The following is a 26,087-nucleotide window of genomic DNA, read 5'->3' as shown; positions in this document are numbered from 1 at the left end:
GTATTCACCGTCATGAGGACAGTGGGGTTGGGAGATCCAATGAGGCTGAGGAGTTTGTATTCACCGTCATGAGGACAGTGGGGTTGGGAGATCCAATAGAGCTGAGGAGTTTGTATTCACCGTCATGAGGACAGTGGTGTTGGGAGATTCAATGGAGCTGAGGAGTTTGTATTCACCGTCATGAGGATAGTGGTCTTGGCAGATCCAATAGAGCTGAGGAGTTTGTATTCACCGTCATGAGGACAGTGGTGTTGGGAGATTCAATGGAGCTGAGGAGTTTATATTTACCGTCATGAGGACAGTGGTGTTGGTAGATCCAATAGAGCTGAGGAGTTTGTATTCACCGTCATGAGGACAGTGGTGTTGGGAGATTCAATGGAGCTGAGGAGTTTGTATTCACCGTCATGAGGATAGTGGTCTTGGCAGATCCGATGGAGCCGAGGAGTTTGTATTCACCGTCATGAGGACAGTGGGGTTGGGAGATCCGATGGAGCTGAGGAGTTTGTATTCACCGTCATGAGGACAGTGGGGTTGGCAGATCCGATGGAGCTGAGGAGTTTATTCACAGTCATGAGGACATTGGACTTGGCAGATCCGATGGAGCTGAGGACTTTATTCACCGCCATGAGGACAGTGGACTTGGCAGATCCGATGGAGCCGAGGAGTGTGTATTCACCGTCATGAGGACAGTGGACTCGTCAGATCCGATGTACCTGGGGAGTTTGTATTAGGACAGTGGGGTTGGGAGATCCGATGGAGCTGAGGAGTTTGTATTCACCGTCATGAGGACAGTGGGGTTGGCAGATCCGATGGAGCTGAGGAGTTTGTATTCACCGTCATGAGGATAGTGGGGTTGGCAGATCCAATGTGGCTGAGGAGTTTGTATTAGCCGTCACCCAGTAGCCAACAATTCCAGGGTCGTTTGAATAAAGGATTTTAGTCGTAAATTAGTCGTAAATTCAATAATCATAAATTCGTTTAAACGTAGTTCATTTAAGGAATGAATTGCGGGGTTGATGTCATTATCGGGGTATGAACACAATTTGGCTAGTCTAAGTGTGTTAAGTCCGAAGGACTCCACGCGTACTTTGACCAGCCCAATTGCGTTCATATCCCCGATAATTATCATACCCTAACATTATCCTAAAACTGCCCATTTTCTAGTAGTAAATAAAGCAACTCAGAACGCCCAGAATGCACTAGATTGCCCCATAGTTTTCAAATTTTCCGACTAGGCATGCCTCCCCCCCCCCCCCGCCAGCACAATTATGAATCTACGTGAATAGAGGGCTAACTACGCCCCTGCTAGTCCATTTCTTTTCTCAAAGGTTATTATCAAACAAAGGCCAAGTTTAGTTTCCATCTTGTTTATAGCATGATAGCATAATCGATATCGTGAAAATAATGTTAAACACAGTATTTAGTATTATTACATATCGCGTATACAATACAATACAATACAACACAACACAACACAACACAACACAACACAACACAACACAACACAATACAATACAATACAATACAATACAATACAATACAATACAACACAACACAATACAATACAATACAATACAATACAACACAACACAACACAATACAATACAATACAATACAATACAATACAATACAATACAATATCTTTATTTACTCCTTAAGGAGATATGCATTTTATATACAAATAGAAAAACTTGTATTCAAAATTCTAATGGAACATTACAAATATGTACAACCTGTGTCCAATAAGGGTGATAAGTCTAACAAATGTTCTCTCCATTGTAAAATAATAATTATAAAATGCCGAGCCAACAATGACCCATCTCCAGGACAAGGGTTACCAACGTGGGTCAACAATAAATGTGATAAAGTCGGCATGATAATCAGAAAAAAATGATCAGATGATATTAAATTGTTATCGATGTAAGACAAAGCCAAGCAGGGATATGGAAGAACTTCACTTAAAAAATCAAAAATCTTAAAGCCTTATCAAAGACATTTATTTATTTTTTTGTGAATTTAGTTTTAAGTTTTCAAAAAAATTGTATTAACAAAACACATTTACAAAATTCAATAGACACTTAGATATTGCAAGGAATACATTTTTATTTGAATAAGTTCAAAAAAAGCTTCAAGTAAATAATTAAAACTAATTGCCAATGTAGCATACATATAACCGATTAAATCAAGCGAAAAAAACTTAATACCAGCTATTAACTATAAAATAGCTGTTGTTATCGAGAATAATCAACCCGTTTCAGCACCTTGATGTTTACATTAGTAATACACATCTAATCATTCAATAGATCCGCTCGAGGGCGCCTTACAGTATTACGAAATCAAAAGATTCCCGCGCCCGCCATTTCGTTAAAGCTTTTCATTGGTTAAAACTTAAAAAGAGATTCAGCGCATGCGCTAAATCGAGCGCGAAACCACACCGATTCACTTTCGTTCAGGCAGTCGAACCGAAAGGTTAGTTTTTTAAGAGCTAGGTTTGCTATTTAAGAAAAATTCACGTGCCTTTTGCTTCTTAGCTCTTGATTTGTTTATAGTTATGTTCATGAATAGCGGCATGTGATGCATTTGTCTGCGCCCGTTTTGCATATCTGTTTTCAGCAGAGCTAAAACATCCATGGTCGTTTAAGGCCCCCACGACGAACTTGCAAAGTCGCTGACCACTACGCAAACACAGGTGCACATTCTTCGCTCGTGGGACCCAAACCCTCATCGGATGGACAACTCGTGAATTTACCAGCGGCGTGGCTCCTATTAAAATCGTGACATTTTGTGTTTGTTATGTATAGAATGCTTAATGAGTTGTGATTAGCGTTCGGCAGCACTTAAATTATGATGTTTTATTAATCTATTTGAATCATATAAATACAGACAGTAGACTTAAAGTTAAAATGCTAACTTGTGAGTTCCGGCCATAGTACACCTTGACGGAATTCACGTTCAAATACTTAAGTTTATTTCATAATCAAACTCGTAAAGCCCATTGGGGGCAATTCAAACTGCTGCTTTGCCCTTTGGGGCGGTCGCCAGTAATACGCCAAGTTGGCAGGTGACCAGATTGCTTCGTTCGCTCTTTATGCTTGTGAATTCGTGTTTGTGTAAATAACATGGAGCCTCGCCATTAAATCCAAACTTTAAATGTAAATAGAACAAAATAAAATTTTGACAAGTTATTTGTTCTGTTGTTTTAGAAAAGAAAGTTATGGTTATGGTTGAACTCGAGTAAGAGAAGCTAAGCGCTCCAATCGTTCTTGTAAGTTGAGGATTTATCGATAATACCAGTTAGCTGTGAATCGTATAAACAATACATAAAACGTCACTTGCATATCGTTCAATCAGAAGTAATTTTTTTCAGAAAATACATTTAATGTCAAGAGTCATTACATTTCTGAACGTAAATATTATACATATATTTATACATATACTGCCAAGTCGGCTAAAACCCTCTCTTAGGCGGTGCTTATTGTGTTTGTATTATTTGAATGCTCGACATCTGAAAGTAAACAAAAAATATTTCATGTTTAAAAGGCTCGTTCTGTTTTAAAGTATGGTTCAATGTTCATGAACAAATATGAAGTACGTGAATGTATTGATTCTAAATAAAAAAAAATGATCAAAAACTTGTATATTTATGAATCCTCACACCAGCGAATATCACTCATAAAAAGAAACTACTTCATTAAATTATGTAAGTGTTAGTGTTCTCAAATACAATTTGATACCTATAGAAACTATTTCTGGATCCCAGACATTGTGTCGATTGTTCAGAACTTTGTTAGAGTTATCAGACAGACATACAGACAGACAGACAGACAGACTTGTAAATAACAGTTTTTGACAAAACACGATATGAATCAGAAAATAATTAATATAGTCAAAAGGATACATGGCATAGTACAAGAAAAATTATATACAAAAAAAACAGAGATGAAAAAAGTTTCTTTTTTATAAATATATAGATATCAAAACGTAAATGGTTAACAACGTTGTCAACGCCAGCGTTTTTAATAAATCATACAAAACAAATACAGCTGAAACACTTGTCTCAAACCGTTTAAGCAAGTCTGCATATGTACAAATGTATCCATTAAACGTCTAGGGGGGCGGTATTTAATATTCTTAATATATTAATTTAATCTTATGGTCATTCATTATTGACTTTATTCACTCAATTGGATACTTATTAATAACAAGTGATCCGGTTAGCTACATCGTTCTAAGATCCAATGAAGACTTATATTGAATACAAGCAGTAAAGACTTGAAAGTTAACAATGGTGACATAAACAACGTTGTTCACATTAACAAAGTTCTGAACAATCGGCTCATTGGTGGCTAAATTGTATAAAAATACGTTAGCTTTCATGATGAATAATCTGGTTGTAACAATACAAACGACTTTAAAACAGTAGCACAAACACTCGGAGAATCCCGTCAAGCAAATGGTCAATATTGTGTCACTTACGTGCAAACAAGAACGGGGCAGCAATGAACTCCTGTGTGTCCAATTCACCGTCACCTATAGAATGGAATGAGAAATAGAACTATATGTGTGCAATCGCTCCATATAGTCGATAAACAAGAAAGGTGCAGCAATTCACCATCACGTATAGAATGGAAAGAGAAATAGAATTGTTTTTGTGAAATGAGAACTTAAAGCTGCACTCTCACAGATTGAATGTTTTGACAACTTTTTTTTAGTTTTTGTCTTGGAACGAGCCAATTTTTGCGACAATGCATGGAAACTAGTGATATAAGACTGCTGACAAAAATTAGATCGCAGACTTTTATATTAAAGCTCAAAAATTAATTTTTTATGCCATAAAACATTGATTTTCGATCGGAAATATGCAAATCTGTGATCTGATCTTTTGTCAGCATTTCTTGGAAAGAGCAATTTTTTTGCATTAATATCTGCAAACCAATGATATAAGATTCCTGACAAAAGATCAGATCGCAGATTAGCATATTTCCGTTCGAAATTTAATGTTTTATGGCTTAAACCGTTACTAACGGATTAAGACAACTGCATAAAACATTATTTTTTAACTGCAACATAAAAATCTGCGATGTATTTTGTGTCAGCAGTCTTATATAACTGGTTTCCATGGATTTTTGCAAAAAATGGCTCGTTTCAAGACAAAAAAATAAAAACTTTTAAAAAAAATAAAGAAATTGACTTCAGTTACGAAATGACTTAAGATGTTTTATGGATACCAGCTCTGTTCTGTTCTGTTCTGTTCTGTTCAGTACACACTCACCATTGACATCAGCAAACGTGAAAGGTCTGCGCAGCTCCGCCGGCTCGGCCAGGTTGACGGTGTTCGTTACCGCTGACACAAACTCCTCGTAGTTCACGCGTTTGTCACCGTTGACGTCATAATCGCTCATGTCGTCAGAAAACGGCTCTATGTTTACACTCATATCAACCTGGAATTAACAACATAATAAAAGTTGATTGGTTATTTCTCCCGCCTATGTTTGTATGGTTTCTGTACGTGATTCAATTTCATTTATTGGTGTATACTCAATTGTAAAGCAACTACACAGTTTATATGATAACAAGTCCATTTACTGAACCGGTGTCCTTTCTCAGAGGTCAAATAGAACAGTGAGTCAGTGTCGAGTCCTTGAGTGGCGGTCACACATAGACCCTGAATTCTTACTACAATTTACTGACATGGCTCATACAGGAAACCGTATGCATAATCGCTCAATTGCTTCGTTTTGCATTGCATTGAAGTCCTCAAATAGCCCTCTCCTTCCCCACCACACTGACGCACGCACGCGCGCGCACGCTCGCTCGCACTCACAACTTCCCGTCATATTCACTTACTCAATGTGTGAGTTTCTTCTCACGCTTTGCACGTCACATATCTCGTCACGACTCAAGCAGCAACAATCGCGATACCAGCGCCATGTGTAACCATAAAAAGTCTTACACCATTTTTATATTTACCTACGCTGAAACACTTACACTTCGTTTGCAAATCTTTCTCTCCCCGACTGTACAAGCAACTTTTGCGATTGTATTGGCTGGACAAGCTACTGCGAACAGAGCCTGAAAGATATTACAATCCTTTCTTCAGGTTTGCCTGGCAATACTGTGATGACACATGGTGTGGTTGGTATTCAATATGCGACTTAAGCCAATCTTATGCTCTAAATCATTGACTGCATTGACTCTATTGGTCAGTTATAAATAGCAAATAATCCGATTAGCTACATCGTTCTTAAGACCAATATTGAATACCAGCCCGTGACTTTGTGAAGCTTTCATACTGTTTTGAAGTTTGATTGTCCTGGCTGTATGAACAGGTGACGCCATACTTGTGAACAGAAAATATTAAACATTCAATGTAGTGAACATGTTATAAGAAGTTTTCCATCTCTTAAAGTGATACTCGTATTCAAATTCAATACATAAACATGTATAACAAACATTAATTTTGAGTAAAAACCTTAAACCTCTTACTAAATAATTTCATTTAAGGAAGAATATTAGTTACTGATAACAAGATTTTAGCCGTGTATTTAACAGATGAAAACGCACAAATATTAAATGACTGGTGGGTCCTAAAATATCTACAGTGATCAACTGTCGTCTCATAAGGTAGAAATACCGTGTTTTCTGCATCTTTCTTTCAAATTAAACACGGTATTCTTCTGATCATAGGATTCATTGTTTTCAATATGTATTCATCCTTTTCGGTAAATTAAAACAATCATTATGTATGAGTTGTGGTACATCGTAGTTGGGAATAAGAGTGCATCTTTAAGTATTACAAAGATAATCTCGACAAAAACATTGATTAATATGAGTTTATTTTTAACAAACTAGCTGTATGGTTGATGTATATTTTGGGTGATTAATTTTGAACAGGCGGTATCCAATAAAGGCTTGTTTACGGTGTAGTAACTTTGGGGCGTTTATGTTGCTAATAAACTGGTTTTGGTTCGTAATTAGTTTAATTAGTTTCACGAGCTGTATAGTTTTGTGACAGTTTCAAATAAAATGAAAACCGGTTTCAACGTTTGTTTTACGAAAACCGAAACTGTTTTTTTGAAACTACTGAAAATCCCTTCCGGAGGCGTTTCGGCGGCTCGTTCAATCAGAAAACTAGCTCACTTTGAAAAAAAAATGGCGGACAGTGGTCCAACACATGTGTTGAAACACCATTTTGTTGAAACGGGCTAACGATCATTTGCGGTATGTTATTTATTTGAAGGAATTTAGGAATACTGGCTACATACAGAACCTCCATCATGTTTGTGAACCTGTACACAAAACCATGCATTTGTTACTTCAAATCGAAACAGGTTTACAAACCGCCGTAACCCTTAAAACCAAAACTGAAACTGGTTCGGTATCAACAAAAACGCCCTTGGTCATTTGTGTTCTTGGCTTTACCTTACAGCCTTAAAACATTAGTCGGTGTATCTTTTAGGAGATAAGTTTTGAGCAGGCAGCCTCCAATGAATGTTTGTAAATGTAGTAACTTTTTGGTCTTTTGTAATCTTGGTTTTACCTTACAGCCAATTTTCTTCACCGGTTCTTTCACTTTCTTGATAATTTTCTTCAGTTTCTTCTTAAGTCTTCTGCCCCACGCATCTGATGGGTCAATCAGGAGTATGCAAACAAGCAATACCAGGGTGCACTTGAAAAGCATTGTGTTGGATCTTTCTCAGTTTCTGAAGAGAAACGATATAAAAGCTTTAAAAAGAAATGCGCGAATGTAAAATACATTTAATACAGGATAATAAGTCAATTTGGCGTCATAATAGAGTTGTTGTTTTAAATATTATGCTATTTAATATTTGATGCATACTAAATTCCTGATATATTTTGCTAATTAATAGCACCTGCTCAATTAATTTTTCTCTTCTCTGTTTCATTATTAAATGTTTAATATTTACTCATTTTCTTTAAACGTATGTTAAAGTGACACTCTTATTCAAAATCAGTACAAACACATGTATAACAAACATAAATTTTGACTGATAAACCTTTAACTGCTTACTTAATAATTCATTTATGGAAAATATTAATTATTGGTAACAAGATTATAATCTTGCATTTAATCGCTGAAAGCGCAAAAACATTAAATGATTGGCGAATGCTAAAGGATTTACTGACTATTGTCTCATAAGGTAGGAAACCGTGGTTTATGCGCCTTTCTTTCAAATTTAACTCGGTATCCTTCATAAAAAACATTGTTTTCGACATTTATTCATCCTCTTTTATGTTATGTTAAAACAATAATTGTATTAATTGTGGTTAATATTATTTGGGAGTAAGAGTGCATCTTTAAAAGAAATCAAAGACGTGACATTTTGAATCTTACGATTGTTTCCTAATACAATGAAAAGTACAGGGACAAGCCCAGAAGTCAATAAATAAAGCCATGGGCTCGATGGGCTCGATTGTTCAAAACTTTGTTAAAGCTGTACTCTCACAGATTGAACGTTTTGATAACTTTTTTTTTATCTTGGAACGAGACAATTTTTGCGAATATGCATGGAAGCCAGTTATATAAGACTGCTGTCAAAAAATTAGATCGCAGATTTTTATATTTAAGTTAAAAAAATTATGTTTTATGCATTTTTCTTAAACCGTTAGTAACGGTTTAGGCCATTAAACATTTATTTTCGAACAGAAATATGAATATCGGCGATCTGATCTTTTGTCAGCAACATTTTATTATTCGTTTGAAGTGTTAACAACCATGGGCCATGTGTTTACCTCCCAGGTGTCCCAGCAGTGCCGAGTGAATGCGTTGGTTTTGTTTTCAATCCGAAAATAGCGAGGAATGGGCCTTACCTAGGATGTCCCTGGGGTGCGGGACATTTGGCGGGGATTTTACCAGCAGTTTGTCGCCTCAGGGCGGAGGTTTTACGTGGGATTGGATGGCCCGAAATTCAAAGTCCCCGCTATTCCCCGAACCTGGGGGCGTGGTTGCAATTGACTGGTGCATTAGATCATTCGCCAAGTTTAAGACGCAATGCTTCCGATATAAATTAAATGAAAGTGTATGCTTCTGATAAATTTTAATACTAAAAAGTTCTTATATGTTCGAAAAAAAATGAAAAAATATAGATACCTCGTTAAAGGCACACACGTTCAGTTTTTAAAGTGGTATAGTCATGTTATACACTGTTTAAAGGTTTCGCCATTATAAACTTAAATATGTATATTTATATTTTGTTTTTTTTGTATATTTTTTTATCCCTACACTCACATTTGTTTATTTTCTAAATCATGTATACACATTTCTAGATATTACAGCTACAAAAATAGCAAAATATTTCATGTTTAAACTTTTCCGAAATGTAATTCGAAAATACGATTTAATACTTGTATTTCGTAATCACGAAATAAAAATAAATACTGGATGCCAGTATATTGGTACCGTACTAATGGGATGCCAGTATATTGGCACCGTACTAATGGAATGCCAGTATATTGGCACCGTACTAATGGGATGCCAGTATATTGGCACCGTACTAATGGGATGCCAGTATATTGGCACCGTACTAATGGAATGCCAGTATATTGGCACCGTAATAATGGGATGCCAGTATATTGGCACCGTACCAATGGGATGCCAGTATATTGGCACCGTACTAATGGAATGCCAGTATATTGGCACCGTACTAATCGGATGCCAGTATATTGGCACCGTACTAATGGGATGCCAGTATATTGGCACCGTACTAATGGAATGCCAGTATATTGGCACCGTACTAATGGAATGCCAGTATATTGGCACCGTACTAATGGAATGCCAGTATATTGGCACCGTACTAATGGAATGCCAGTATATTGGCCCCGTACTAATGGAATAGAATAACGTTTAACAAAATTACAAAATTCAAGTTCGAACTCGCCAATGTTCTCCCAACAAGTTAATTGGGGTTGTAATTTATTGCATTTTTTTTTTAGATCTTTTCAATACTAATTGATACAGATTATATACTGGTAGTGTTTCCATTTTTACTCTAGATATGAAGTCACACTTTTCAAAATGGGTTTCATTTTTTGTCGCTTTATTTTGCAAGTTTCTTTCATCTTTAGCGCTGATCTTGTTATGAAATATACAGTGCAATAAATGTATCACCATTTTGTACTTACATAAACTTGTAGGAGCGTTTGCGCTTGAGTACCTTCAACGAAATGTTCATTTGCAATTACTACTACATAAACAAATGTCTTAATGTTATTGTCCCATAAGATTTATTAAAAGAAATTGAGAGTATATGCACTTAAGTTAACTAGTCGACAAAACGTCACAAGATCAAAAATCCAGTCTTACTACCGAACGATTCATACTCTTGCTTTTTATTCTTTTCCTTGAAAACTATACTGTAATATATCTTATGAGTTTACAAAGAAATATGGTCTAAGTCACAATCTTACGAAACATAGCGTTTGAAAATGAAAGTACAATCAAAGGTCTTTTTATTACCCTGAAAGCATGTAATAAGAAGAAAGTATATGTTATTGTAAGATCGGACTCTTCACCATGTGAACACTAATCCGAAAGTTTCATACCCTTGCTTTTTATGATTTATTGTTTTCTTTGTAATTAGTATTATTTTAATTAGTTTACAGGTCGCAATTTTTACCAAACGAAAAATGGAAAATAATAAAATGTCAATTAATACCCTAAAAGCATGTAATAAAAAGAAAAATGTCTGTTATTGTATAAGATCGCACTATATTCCACCACATGAAAAACAAATCATCGTGGCTACACCAATCGTGAAATATAGATTTTTGTGCTCAATGGTTGCTCAATGGTTGAAATATATTTCGATCTTACACTGAAACAAACAAGCAAAGTAACCTACCTTCTCGACCCCTTAAGAGGTTCAAGACTGAATAAACTTCGTAATCGGCTGCTTAAATAGTATTAAGATTGTCAAATTGGATTTCCAACTCATAAAATAAAAACCCATTGTTTGTGGTTTTTGGGGGATTTCTCGTTTCCATGCCCTCCTTGTATTTCAGAGAAACATTTCAGAAAATAAACCACAACTACCAGGATATTGCCTCGCTCAGCCGGATCCCATTTGTCATGTTGATAAGTGTAACATGATATATCTTTATAGTGTTGGCTCCCTGCCAGTAAAACCACATGCCATAACGATAAATACTGTATATGTGGTATTGATGCGCTATTATTTGTCGCAAATGGGAGCAAAAATGCCTTTTCTATATGCGCTAGTTCGACAACACGACATCAGAGTCCTGATTCAATAAGTTATCTTAATTGTAAATCCTACGCTGCTTAAGAGTTTTCGGGTACACCGGTTAAGCTACAGGCAGAATCTATGCGATAAATGTCCCTAAGGTATTGTTATCGAAACGCAGTTTGCACCATTCTTAAACGTGAATTATTGAAATGGAGCCCTGGCGCCCCATAAAACAGCGTGATGACTTCAACACGCCCGGAAGACATATGGGCGTCTTTACGAATGAGGCTGGTCTGGGCATCATTTCAAAAAGATATCGTTAACATTAACTGTTGCTTAGTGTATGCGCTCTTCTGGACAAATGCAATGTCACCCATGTCACTGATGTATGTTATCTCCTAGACAGATCATATACCATCCATACCACTGTTGTATTATGCTATATTCTGGACAGATCACATGACACGTGTGCCATGATTGTATGTTGTTTCTGGACAGTCACGTGTGACGTGTGTCACTGATGTATGCTCCCTCCTGGACAGATCATATGTCACGTGTGCCACCGATGTATGCTCCTCCTGGACAGATAACATGTCAACCATACCACTGTCGTATGGTCTCTCTCTCTCCCCTGGAGAGATCACATGTCACATGTGCTACTGATTAATGCTCTCTCTCCTGCACAGATCACATGTCACGTATGCCACTGATGTATGCTCTCTCCTGGACATATAACATGTCACGTGTGCCACTGATGTATACTCTCTCCTGCACAGATCACATGTCACGTGTGCCACTGATGTATGCTCTCTCCTGAACATATAACATGTCACGTGTGCCATCGAGGTATGCTCTCTCCTTGACAGATAACATGTCACGTGTGCCACTGATGTATGCTCTCTCCTGGACATATAACATGTCACGTGTGCCACTGATGTATACTCTCTCCTGCACAGATCACATGCCACGTGTGCCACTGATGTATGCTCTCTCCTGGACATATAACATGTCACGTGTGCCACTGATGTATGCTCTCTCCTGCACAGATCACATGCCACGTGTGCCACTGATGTATGCTCTCTCCTGGACATATAACATGTCACGTGTGCCACTGATGTATGCTCTCTCCTGAACATATAACATGTCGCGTGTGTCATCGATGTATGCTCCCTACTTAACAGATCGCATGTCACGTGTCTTACTGATGTATGCTCTCTCCTGGACATATAACATGTCACGTGTGCCACTGATGTATACTCTCTCCTGCACAGATCACATGTCACGTGTGCCACTGATGTATGCTCTCTCCTGAACATATAACATGTCACGTATACCATCGATGTAGGCTCTCTCCTGGACAGATCATGCCACGTGTGCCACTGATGTATGCTCTCTCCTGGATATATAACATGTCACGTGTGCCATCGATGTATGCTCTCTCCTGAACAGATCACATGCCACGTGTGCCACTGATGTATGCTCTCTCCTTGACACATAACATGTCACGTGTGCCACTGATGTATGCTCTCTCCTGAACATATAACATGTCACGTGTGCAATCGATGTATGCTCACTCCTTGACAGATCACATGTCACGTGTGCCACTGATGTATGCTCTCTCCTGGACATATAACATGTCACGTGTGCAACTGATGTATGCTCTCTCCTAGACATATAACATGTCACGTGTGTCAATTATGTTTGCTCTCTCCTGGACTAAAACATGTCACGTGTGCCACTAATGTATGCTCTCTTTCCTGGAGAGATCACATTTTACGGGTGCCACTGATGTATGCTTTCTCTCCTGGTCGGATCACATGTCACGGGTGCCACTGATGTATGCTCTCTTTCCTGGACAGATCACATGTCACGTGTGCCACTGATGTATGCTCTCTTTCCTGGACAGATCACATTTCACGGGTGCCACTGATGTATGCTCTCTTTCCTGGACAGAACACATTTCACGTGTGCCACTGATGTATGCTCTCTTTCCTGGACAGATCACATTTCACGGGTGCCACTGATGTATGCTCTCTTTCCTGGACAGAACACATGTCACGTGTGCCACTGATGTATGTTTTCTCCTGGACGGATCACTTGTCACGTGTGCCACTGATGTTTGCTCTCTCTCCTGGACAGATCACATGTCACGCGTGCCACTGATGTATGCTCTCTCTCCTGGACAGATCACATTTTACGGGTGCCACTGATGTATGCTTTCTCTCCTGGTCGGATCACATGTCACACGTGCCACTGATGTATGCTCTCTCTCGTGGACAGATCACATGTCACGCGTGCCACTGATGTATGCTCTCTCTCGTGGACGGATCACATGTCACGTGTGCCACTGATGTATGCTCTCTCTCCTGGACGGATTACATGTCACGTGTGCCACTGATGTATACTCTCTCTCCTGGACGGATCACATGTCATGCGTGCCACTGATGCATGTTCTCTGACGTACTGCACGCCACCAGAGCGTGGGTCGTGTCGTTTTTGTCTGCCAGCATACGGACATTTTTATCAATGTTTGCTTTTTGAAATGAAATGTACCGCTTTAAACAACTACTCAATCCAAGTTTTTGTTAGTTATGTTTTATGCATTATTAGAAAGGAGAACAATAAATTTGTCAAGGTTAAGTTGTAAATAGACAATTAATTTTACAAATTACTCCATAACAGTACGAGTTTTTAATGTTGAACGTTAAAAGAGATTTATGCGTATTATCTATATATACATTATATTTGAAAAGGGGATTTTGTAGTTTTGAAGAAACTATTCATCAAAACTATTCTTGTTGTTTTAGATTATTAATTTGTGAAACAAAACCTCATCATAACCATTCTTTATAAGGTTAACCGCAAATTGTATAGTTGTTTAGTTTTCCTGGAAAGATGAAAACAAAAATTTATGACATTGAGGACACAGCTTAATGAACTAACCTAGTTTATACTCTTAATTAACTTGTTTGATCATCATTTAATATTTACGCTCTTTAGTACTTTTCTGTTCAAATGAACAGTGTGTGTATACCACGTGATAAATTGCGTCATAAATGCTACGTCGGATGGCAATATTCAAGACTTTTAACAAAGTTAACACTATTTCTTCACCATTTTAAATGAAACATAGCGCAGTCTTCGCCGCTTACGGAGCCCCACCTTCGGTCTTATACCAGAGTTTGATTGAGATTGACAAACCTTTTCACAATACGGCCGTCTGATGGAGCACTGTCAAAACACTATTTTGGAAACAGGTTTGTCCAAGTCTAATCACCTTATCAAACTTCGGTTAAAAGAGGAAGGCGGGGCTATTTAAGCGGCATAGACTACCATTTGTTTTATTTAAAAGTGTAGTAAAGGAAAAGTTATCTTTGATTTAATTCTTCATTTTTAGCAAAATGTTGCCTTCCGACGTAGCATATATGACTTAATTTATCACGTGGTATACATACACTGAAGAAGTGACGTTCATTTTCGCATCATAGACGCCCTTCACGGGAATTGCCATTTTTAGCGGGCCATAGATCGCATAAATGCCCCCGAAATGATTTTCAATCCTTAAAACATTCAATATCTTTGCTTAAATAAAGCCCAAAGAGTAATATGTTTTATAGTATAGTTTAAACTTATTTATTTTACAAAGATTGGAAGCAATTGTTTACAACATTATATTATACACTCTCGTTGGCACGATTTTACGCGTGAGTGTGGTCTTGTATTGTGGGGGAAACCGGAGAACCCGGAGAAAACCCACTTGAGCTAACTGAAGCATACATTCGAGAAGGAAATATATTATAAACAAACATACACTTTTATCTATAATGTGCTTCCCTTTATATTATGATATTACAAGTATTATTTTTCAGTGCCTTTTTATATAATATATTCATTGCAATGTTAATTTTGTCATGTTATGTCGTATATGACAAAACATAACTTAATAAAACATGAAAATGCCTTAAATCGAGCTGTTCTGACAACTGGCGAGAGAAAAAATGTCATTAATTAGTTTGTTATTATCCTTGAATGTGTTAAAGATGCACTCTTACTCCCAAATATGATTCACGACAATTAATAATATTGTTTTAATATTCCAAAAAGGATGGATGAATGTCGAAAACAATGATTTTTATGAAGGATACGGAGTTTAATTTGAAAGAAATGAGCATAAAACACGGTGTTTCTACCTCTTGAGGCTATCGAAGACCACAGAAAATATTTTAGCACTCACCAATCATTTAATATTTTTGCGCTTTCTGCTATTAAATTCACGGTTACAATCTTGTTATCAGTAGTTAATATTTTCCATAAATGCATTATTTCGAAAGTAGTTTAAGGTTTATCAGTCAAAATTTATGTTTTTTTATACATGACTTCTATTGAATTTGATTGAAAGTGTCACGCATTATTACAGTATTTTTATTAAGGTAAGCCAGCCATTATTCGGTTGTGAATATTAGACTGTCTTCGTAAAACAACTCGCACTCAGCGGCCGCATTCATAAAGCATCTTAGTGAAAAAATTCAAATTAGTGAAAAATGCTTTCTTTCTACGTTGATATTAAAGCTGCACTCTCACAGATTTATCGTTGTGACAGCTTTTTTGTCTTGGAATGAGCTAATTTTTGCATAAATATCAGCAAACCAGTGATATTAGAAGATCAGATCGCTTATTTTCATATTTCCATTCGAAAATTAATGTTTTATGGCTACTAACGGTTTAAGAAAAATGCATAAAACATCAATTTTTGAACTAATATTTAAAAATCTGCGATCTGATTTTGTCAGAAGTCTTATATCACTGGTGTCTATGCATTTTCGCATAAATTGGCACGTTACAAGACAAAGAAAAATAAACAAAAGTTGTCAAAATGGTAAATCTGTGAGAGTGCAGCTTAAATGAAAACTAACAATATTTTAACACGGTCAAGGTGAAAATAAGCAAGAAAACAGATCCAAATGATAAAGGTATACAACTAAATTTGATAAAAAAGAGGGTATTTAAAATATTCGTTGTCAAAAATTCGGGAAGGTGAACATTTTCACTTGGAAGCTTTATGAATACAACTCCAGGTGTAAAGTTAGCTCAACATTCGGCATTGGACATTCAAATAACGGAGGTTGTAAAATCAAACTACATACAGGTTTTTACTATTCAATGATGTGAGAGCACGACATTCCTGTTTTGAATGTTTAATGTTGTGAGAGCACGACATTCCTGTTTTGAATGTTTAATGTTGTGAGAGCACGACTTTCCTGTTTTGAATGTTTAATGTTGTGAGAGCACGACTTTCCTGTTTTGAATGTTCAATGTTGTGAGAGCACGACATTCCTGTTTTGAATGTTCAATGTTGTGAGAGCACGACATTCCTGTTTTGAATGTTCAATGTTGTGAGAGCACGACATTCCTGTATTGAATGTTCAATGTTGTGAGAGCACGACATTCCTGTATTGAATGTTTAATGTTGTGAGAGCACGACATTCCTGTATTGAATGTTCAATGTTGGGAGAGCACGACATTCCTGTTTTGAATGTTCAATGTTGGGAAAGCACGACATTCCTGTTTTGAATGTTCAATGCTGTGAGAGCACGACACTCCTGTTTTGAATGTTCAATGCTGTGAGAGCACGACATTCCTGTTTTGAATGTTCAATGTTGTGAGAGCACGACATTCCTGTTTTGAATAGTCAATGTTGTGAGAGCACGACATTCCTGTTTTGAATAGTCAATGTTGTGAGAGCACGACATTCCTGTTTTGAATAGTCAATGTTGTGAGAGCACGACATTCCTGTTTTGAATAGTCAATGTTGTGAGAGCACGACATTCCTGTATGGAATGTTTAATGTTGTGAGAGCACGACATTCCTGTTTTGAATGTTCAATGTTGTGAGAGCACGACATTCCTGTTTTGAATGTTCAATGATGTGAGAGCACGACATTCCTGTTTTGAATGTTCAATGATGTGAGAGCACGACATTCCTGTTTTGAATGTTCAATGTTGTGAGAGCACGACATTCCTGTTTTGAATGTTCAATGTTGTGAGAGCACGACATTCCTGTTTTGAATGTTCAATGTTGTGAGAGCACGACATTCCTGTTTTGAATGTTCAATGTTGTGAGAGCACGACATTCCTGTTTTGAATGTTCAATGTTGTGAGAGCACGACATTCCTGTTTTGAATGTTTAATGTTGTGAGAGCAAAACATTCCTGTTTTGAATGTTTAATGTTGTGAGAGCACGACATTCCTGTTTTGAATGTTTAATGTTGTGAGAGCACGACATTCCTGTTTTGAATGTTTAATGTTGTGAGAGAACGACATTCCTGTTTTGAATGTTCAATGTTGTGAGAGCACGACATTTCTGTATTGAATGTTCAATGTTGTGAGAGCACGATATTCCTGTATTGAATGTTTAATGTTGTGAGAGCACGACATTCCTGTTTTGAATAGTCAATGTTGTGAGAGCACGACATTCCTGTATTGAATGTTCAATGTTGTGAGAGCACGACATTCCTGTTTTGAATAGTCAATGTTGTGAGAGCACGACATTTCTGTATTGAATGTTCAATGTTGTGAGAGCACGACATTCCTGTTTTGAATAGTCAATGTTGTGAGCGCACGACATACCTGTTTTGAATAGTCAATGTTGTGAGCGCACGACATTCCTGTTTTGAATAGTCAATGTTGTTAGAGCACGACATTCCTGTTTTGAATGTTCAATGTTGTTAGAGCACGACATTCCTGTTTTGAATGTTCAATGTTGTTAGAGCACGACATTCCTGTTTTGAATGTTCAATGTTGTGAGAGCACGACTTTCCTGTTTTGAATGTTCAATGTTGTGAGAGCACGACATTCCTGTATTGAATGTTCAATGTTGTGAGAGCACGACATTCCTGTTTTGAATAGTCAATGTTGTGAGAGCACGATATTACTGTATTGATTGTTCAATGTTGTGAGAGCACGACATTCCTGTTTTGAATAGTCAATGTTGTGAGAGCACGACATTCCTGTTTTGAATAGTCAATGTTGTGAGAGCACAACATTCCTGTTTTGAATGTTCAATGTTTTGAGAGCACGACATTCCTGTTTTGAATGTTCAATGTTTTGAGAGCACGACATTCCTGTTTTGAATGTTCAATGATGTGAGAGCACGACATTCCTGTTTTGAATGTTCAATGATGTGAGAGCACGACATTCCTGTTTTGAATGTTAAATGCTGTGTGAGCACGACATTCCTGTTTTGAATGTTAAATGCTGTGTGAGCACGACATTCCTGTTTTGATTGTTCAATGCTGTGAGAGCAAGACATTCCTGTTTTGAATGTTCAATGCTGTGTGAGCAAGACATTCCTGTTTTGAATGTTAAATGCTGTGAGAACACGACATTCCAGTTTTGAATGTTCAATGCTGTGAGAGCACGACATTCCAGTTTTGAATGTTCAATGCTGTGAGAGCACGACATTCCAGTTTTGAATGTTCAATGCTGTGAGAGCACGACATTCCAGTTTTGAATGTTCAATGCTGTGAGAGCACGACATTCCAGTTCTGAATGTTCAATGCTGTGAGAGCACGACATTCCAGTTCTGAATGTTCAATGTTGTGAGAGCACGACATTCCAGTTTTGAATGTTCAATGTTGTGAGAGCACGACATTCCAGTTTTGAATGTTGAATGTTGTGAGAGCACGACATTCCTGTTTTGAATGTTCGATGGTGTGAGAGCACGACATTCCTGTTTTGAATGTTGGATGTTGTGAGAGCACGACATTCCTGTTTTGAATGTTGGATGTTGTGAGAGCACGACATTCCTGTTTTGAATGTTGGATGTTGTGAGAGCACGACATTCCTGTTTTGAATGTTGAATGACGTGAGAGCACGACATTCCTGTTTTGAATGTTCAATGTTGTGAGAGCACGACATTCCTGTTTTGAATGTTGAATGATGTGAGAGCACGACATTCCTGTTTTGAATGTTCAATGTTGTGAGAGCACGACATTCCTGTTTTGAATGTTCAATGTTGTGAGAGCACGACATTCCTGTTTTGAATGTTCAATGTTGTGAGAGCACGACATTCCTGTTTTGAATGTTCAATGATGTGAGAGCACGACATTCCTGTTTTGAATGTTGAATGTTGTGAGAGCACGACTTTCCTGTTTTGAATGTTGAATGTTGTGAGAGCACGACTTTCCTGTTTTGAATGTTCAATGTTGTGAGAGCACGACTTTCCTGTTTTGAATGTTCAATGTTGTGAGAGCACGACTTTCCTTTTTTGAATGTTGAATGATGTGAGAGCACGACATTCCTGTTTTGAATAGTCAATGTTGTGAGAGCACGACATTCCTGTTTTGAATAGTCAATGTTGTTAGAGCACGACATTCCTGTTTTGAATGTTCAATGTTGTTAGAGCACGACATTCCTGTTTTGAATGTTCAATGTTGTTAGAGCACGACATTCCTGTTTTGAATGTTCAATGTTGTTAGAGCACGACATTCCTGTATTGAATGTTTAATGTTGTGAGAGCACGACATTCCTGTTTTGAATGTTTAATGTTGTGAGAGCACGACATTCCTGTTTTGAATGTTGAATGATGTGAGAGCACGACATTCCTGTTTTGAATGTTGAATGATGTGAGAGCACGACATTCCTGTTTTGAATGTTGAATGATGTGAGAGCACGACATTCCTGTTTTAAATAGTCAATGCTGTGAGAGCACGACATTCCTGTTTTGAATGTTCAATGTTGTGAGAGCACGACATTCCTGTTTTGAATGTTCAATGTTGTGAGAGCACGACATTCCTGTTTTGAATAGTCAATGTTGTTAGAGCACGACATTCCTGTTTTGAATAGTCAATGTTGTTAGAGCACGACATTCCTGTATTGAATGTTGAATGTTGTGAGAGCACGACATTCCTGTATTGAATGTTGAATGATGTGAGAGCACGACATTCCTGTTTTGAATGTTCAATGTTGTGAGAGCACGACATTCCTGTTTTGAATGTTCAATGTTGTGAGAGCACGACAGGAAGACATTCCTGTTTTGAATGTTGAATGTTGTGATAGCACGACATTCCTGTTTTGAATGTTGAATGTTGTGAGAGCACGACATTCCTGTATTGAATGTTGAATGTTGTGAGAGCACGACATTCCTGTATTGAATGTTGAATGTTGTGATAGCACGAAATTTCTGTTTTGAATGTTGAATGTTGTGAGAGCACGACTGTTTTGAATGTTGAATGTTGTGAGAGCACGACATTCCTGTTTTGAATGTTGAATGATGTGAGAGCACGACATTCCTGTTTTGAATGTTGAATGATGTGAGAGCACGACATTCCTGTTTTGAATGTTGAATGTTGTGAGAGCACGACATTCCTGTTTTGAATGTTGAATGTTGTGAGAGCACGACATTCCTGTTTTGAATGTTGAATGTTGTGAGAGCACGACATTCCTGTTTTGAATGTTGAATGTTGTGAGAGCACGACATTCCTGTTTTGAATGTTGAATGTTGTGAGAGCACGACATTCCTGTTTTGAATGTTGAATGATGTGAGAGCACGACATTCCTGTTTTGAATGTTGAATGATGTGAGAGCACGACATTCCAGTTTTGAATGTTCAATGATGTGAGAGCACGACATTCCTGTTTTGAATGTTCAATGATGTGAGAGCACGACATTCCTGTTTTGAATGTTCAATGATGTGAGAGCACGACATTCCTGTTTTGAATGTTCAATGATGTGAGAGCACGACATTCCTGTTTTGAATGTTCAATGTTGTGAGAGCACGACATTCCTGTTTTGAATGTTCAATGTTGTGAGAGCACGACATTCCTGTTTTGAATGTTGAATGCTGTGAGAGCACGACATTCCTGTTTTGAATGTTCATTGTTGTGAGAGCACGACATTCCTGTTTTGAATGTTCATTGTTGTGAGAGCACGACATTCCTGTTTTGAATGTTCATTGTTGTTAGAGCACGACATTCCTGTTTTGAATGTTCAATGTTGTTAGAGTGTTCAATGCTGTGAGAGCACGACATTCCTGTTTTGAATGTTCAATGCTGTGAGAGCACGACTTTCCTGTTTTGAATGTTGAATGCTGTGAGAGCACGACATTCCTGTTTTGAATGTTGAATGCTGTGAGAGCACGACATTCCTGTTTTGAATGTTGAATGCTGTGAGAGCACGACATTCCTGTTTTGAATGTTGAATGCTGTGAGAGCACGACATTCCTGTTTTGAATGTTGAATGTTGTGAGAGCACGACATTCCTGTTTTGAATGTTGAATGATGTGAGAGCACGACATTCCTGTTTTGAATGTTGAATGATGTGAGAGCACGACATTCCTGTTTTGAATGTTGAATGTTGTGAGAGCACGACTTTCCTGTTTTGAATATTGAATGATGTGAGAGCACGACTTTCCTGTTTTGAATATTGAATGATGTGAGAGCACGACTTTCCTGTTTTGAATGTTCAATGTTGTGAGAGCACGACATTCCTGTTTTGAATGTTCAATGTTGTGAGAGCACGACTTTCCTGTTTTGAATGTTGAATGCTGTGAGAGCACGACTTTCCTGTTTTGAATGTTGAATGCTGTGAGAGCACGACTTTCCTGTTTTGAATGTTGAATGCTGTGAGAGCACGACTTTCCTGTTTTGAATGTTGAATGCTGTGAGAGCACGACTTTCCTGTTTTGAATGTTGAATGCTGTGAGAGCACGACTTTCCTGTTTTGAATGTTGAATGCTGTGAGAGCACGACTTTCCTGTTTTGAATGTTGAATGCTGTGAGAGCACGACTTTCCTGTTTTGAATGTTGAATGCTGTGAGAGCACGACTTTCCTGTTTTGAATGTTGAATGCTGTGAGAGCACGACTTTCCTGTTTTGAATGTTGAATGCTGTGAGAGCACGACTTTCCTGTTTTGAATGTTGAATGATGTGAGAGCACGACTTTCCTGTTTTGAATGTTGAATGATGTGAGAGCACGACTTTCCTGTTTTGAATGTTGAATGATGTGAGAGCACGACATTCCTGTTTTGAATGTTGAATGATGTGAGAGCACGACATTCCTGTTTTGAATGTTGAATGATGTGAGAGCACGACTTTCCTGTTTTGAATGTTCAATGTTGTGAGAGCACGACTTTCCTGTTTTGAATGTTCAATGTTGTGAGAGCACGACTTTCCTGTTTTGAATGTTCAATGTTGTGAGAGCACGACTTTCCTGTTTTGAATGTTCAATGTTGTGAGAGCACGACTTTCCTGTTTTGAATGTTGAATGTTGTGAAAGCACGACATTCCTGTTTTGAATGTCCAATGTTGTGGGAGCACGACATTCCTGTTTTGAATGTCCAATGTTGTGGGAGCACGACATTCCTGTTTTGAATGTCCAATGTTGTGAGAGCACGACATTCCTGTTTTGAATGTCGAATGTTGTGAGAGCACGACTTTCCTGCTTTGAATGTTCAATGTTGTGAGAGCACGACAGACCTGTTTTGAATGTTCAATGTTGTGAGAGCACGACTTACCTGTTTTGAATGTTCAATGTTGTGAGAGCACGACTTACCTGTTTTGAATGTTCAATGTTGTGAGAGCACGACTTTCCTGTTTTGAATGTTCAATGTTGTGAGAGCACGACTTTCCTGTTTTGAATGTTCAATGTTGTGAGAGCACGACTTTCCTGTTTTGAATGTTCAATGTTGTGAGAGCACGACTTTCCTGTTTTGAATGTTCAATGTTGTGAGAGCACGACTTTCCTGTTTTGAATGTTGAATGTTGTGAGAGCACGACTTTCCTGTTTTGAATGTTCAATGTTGTGAGAGCACGACTTTCCTGTTTTGAATGTTCAATGTTGTGAGAGCACGACTTTCCTGTTTTGAATGTTGAATGATGTGAGAGCACGACTTTCCTGTTTTGAATGTTGAATGATGTGAGAGCACGACTTTCCTGTTTTGAATGTTGAATGATGTGAGAGCACGACTTTCCTGTTTTGAATGTTCAATGCTGTGAGAGCACGACTTTCCTGTTTTGAATGTTGAATGCTGTGAGAGCACGACTTTCCTGTTTTGAATGTTCAATGCTGTGAGAGCACGACATTCCTGTTTTGAATGTTCAATGCTGTGAGAGCACGACATTCCTGTTTTGAATGTTCAATGCTGTGAGAGCACGACATTCCTGTTTTGAATGTTCAATGCTGTGAGAGCACGACATTCCTGTTTTGAATGTTCAATGCTGTGAGAGCACGACATTCCTGTTTTGAATGTTCAATGTTGTGAGAGCACGACATTCCTGTTTTGAATGTTCAATGTTGTGAGAGCACGACATTCCTGTTTTGAATGTTCAATGCTGTGAGAGCACGACATTCCTGTTTTGAATGTTCAATGCTGTGAGAGCACGACATTCCTGTTTTGAATGTTCAATGCTGTGAGAGCACGACATTCCTGTTTTGAATGTTCAATGCTGTGAGAGCACGACTTTCCTGTTTTGAATGTTCAATGCTGTGAGAGCACGACTTTCCTGTTTTGAATGTTCAATGCTGTGAGAGCACGACTTTCCTGTTTTGAATGTTGAATGATGTGAGAGCACGACATTCCTGTTTTGAATGTTGAATGATGTGAGAGCCCGACATTCCTGTTTTGAATGTTCAATGCTGTGAGAGCCCGAGTTTTGAATGTTGAATGTTGTGAGAGCACGACATTCCTGTTTTGAATGTTGAATGATGTGAGAGCACGACATTCCTGTTTTGAATGTTGAATGATGTGAGAGCACGACTTTCCTGTTTTGAATGTTGAATGTTGTGAGAGCACGACTTTCCTGTTTTGAATGTTGAATGTTGTGAGAGCACGACATTCCTGTTTTGAATATTGAATGATGTGAGAGCACGACTTTCCTGTTTTGAATGTTCAATGTTGTGAGAGCACGACTTTCCTGTTTTGAATGTCCAATGATGTGAGAGCACGACATTCCTGTTTTGAATGTCGAATGTTGTGAGAGCACGACATTCCTGTTTTGAATGTCGAATGTTGTGAGAGCACGACATTCCTGTTTTGAATGTTCAATGTTGTGAGAGCACGACTGACCTGTTTTGAATGTTCAATGTTGTGAGAGCACGACTTTCCTGTTTTGAATGTTCAATGTTGTGAGAGCACGACATTCCTGTTTTGAATGTTCAATGTTGTGAGAGCACGACATTCCTGTTTTGAATGTTCAATGTTGTGAGAGCACGACATTCCTGTTTTGAATGTTCAATGTTGTGAGAGCACGACATTCCTGTTTTGAATGTTCAATGTTGTGAGAGCACGACATTCCTGTTTTGAATGTTCAATGTTGTGAGAGCACGACATTCCTGTTTTGAATGTTCAATGTTGTGAGAGCACGACTTTCCTGTTTTGAATGTTCCATGTTGTGAGAGAACTAGGACAAGTTGGATAATTTTGCGCACACTTAACTTCTCATAAAGGTAATGTGACGTCATTGATAATATCTCCCCCAACGTCGAACACTTACAACAACAACTTCTACACCATTGCACCAAATACGCCTAATACAAAACATAGATAAAACATAGTGTTACAACAACAATAACAACAACAACAACAAGACCATCAATTCTTAATACTAAAATTTTCTCTATATATATCGTCCCTGAAGGTGATCGTTAATGCTCGACCATATCAGGTAAGCTCGGAACAAAACTATCTTTTAATCAAAGCTCTGCTGGCACTGCGGTATTCACTGCTTGCACGGAATTTAGCCGTTGAAAGCGTTGGAAAGACTTTTTCCAGTACATCTGTCTATGCCAACATAACAAACACAATGCCATCTACCATTACTACGCATACACCTACTATTACGGTGCCAACAAGAACCAATACTTTTCCTACTTATACCACTAATACTCGTAATAGCAGCAACATAAAGAAGTAAAAACAACAGCACTACAGCAACCGCCACTACGCCTACAACTGCAGCCAAGTCGTGAATTAACAGCAACAACAACAACAACAATAAAAACGACAACAACATCAACATAATCAACGATTACTTATAACTAGATTATACACGTATATATGTATGTCAACAAAATATATCTATTACTTATAACCTAAAAATCAATAGGGTTATGTTCATCTACTGGTCATATACAACCTGCCTACCTTTGTCGTTAAAAATGCAAATGTTTATATCTTAGAGGCTTCGGATATTATCGCGGCCATTTTGGAATACAAAAAATGTTTTTAACTTTTTTCGTTTGAATGTATTCATTTAACTTGAATAAGAAGATAAATTGTGCAACTATGCATATTTGCAAAAAATCTTACGACTTATAGACTTGGTATAATGTACTCTAGTATTTCAAGCTCCTTCCCGTGTCCCTCACATACAGTCGAATCCCGTTGGGTCGAACTCGCTTGGCTCGATTTGCTCGTTGGCTCGAACTGATTGTTAAGAACTGATTTTTTAATACTGAAAGTAAGCAATCCCGCTTAGCTCGAATTTTCCGAGGCTCAGAGTATTTTCTCCGGCCCGTAGGAGATCGAGCCAACGGGACTCGACTGTATAAGTATTGCATTAAGAAATCTATTAAGCATTCTTATGGTTGGTGAAAAAACACAGGACTGATATATACTCGTATGATCTATTTCATTTCTTTGTAACCACCCTTAATATATATATATATATATATATATATATATATATATATATATATATATATATATATATATATATATATATATATGCATATATGCGGAACATCTACAGGCCGTAAGACTATGTACGGATTAAGAAACGCTACAACCGTACATTCTCATTTATCAGAGGTTAGATCGTAATAAATCTAACTGTGGTACGTCACTCAGATAAACGGAACGTCACTCTAGTGAACGAGAATGCAA

General features: G+C 37.8%; 1 protein-coding gene across 3 annotated transcripts; it reads right to left on the bottom strand.

Moving 5' to 3' along the window:
* Nucleotides 1-3,331: 3,331 nt before the first annotated feature.
* Nucleotides 3,332-10,995, bottom strand: LOC128220565 (uncharacterized). Of its 3 annotated transcripts, XM_052929006.1 has the most exons (7): nucleotides 10,863-10,947; nucleotides 10,144-10,175; nucleotides 7,541-7,703; nucleotides 5,989-6,072; nucleotides 5,273-5,441; nucleotides 4,477-4,530; nucleotides 3,332-3,505 (listed from the first exon to the last, which is right to left on the bottom strand). In XM_052929006.1, exons 3-7 carry the CDS (start codon nucleotides 7,679-7,681, stop codon nucleotides 3,462-3,464), a joined length of 492 nt encoding a protein of 163 aa, XP_052784966.1. In that variant the 5' UTR covers nucleotides 7,682-7,703; nucleotides 10,144-10,175; nucleotides 10,863-10,947; the 3' UTR covers nucleotides 3,332-3,461. The 3 variants fall into 3 exon arrangements, with proteins under 3 accessions (XP_052784966.1, XP_052784967.1, XP_052784968.1); XM_052929007.1 differs by lacking the exon at nucleotides 10,144-10,175 and having other exon boundaries at nucleotides 10,863-10,995; XM_052929008.1 differs by lacking the exons at nucleotides 10,144-10,175; nucleotides 10,863-10,947 and adding an exon at nucleotides 8,833-8,965.
* Between the last annotated feature and the right edge of the window lie 15,092 nt (nucleotides 10,996-26,087).

Source organism: Mya arenaria, chromosome 15, assembly GCF_026914265.1.
Source record: "Mya arenaria isolate MELC-2E11 chromosome 15, ASM2691426v1".
Classification (NCBI taxonomy): Eukaryota; Metazoa; Mollusca; class Bivalvia; order Myida; family Myidae; genus Mya; species Mya arenaria.
This window is presented reverse-complemented; position numbering and strand designations above follow the sequence as displayed.

Coding starts and splice junctions, on each gene's coding strand:
- LOC128220565 (XM_052929007.1), bottom strand. CDS start 7,681: ATGCTTTTCAAGTGCACCCTGGTATTGCTTGTTTGCATACTCCTGATT. Junction 6,073..7,540: donor TGAAGAAAATTGGCTGTAAG/GTAAAACCAAGA, acceptor AATATCTTTCAG/GCTCTGTTCGCAGTAGCTTG. Junction 3,506..4,476: donor TGCCCCGTTCTTGTTTGCAC/GTAAGTGACACA, acceptor GTTTACTTTCAG/ATGTCGAGCATTCAAATAAT.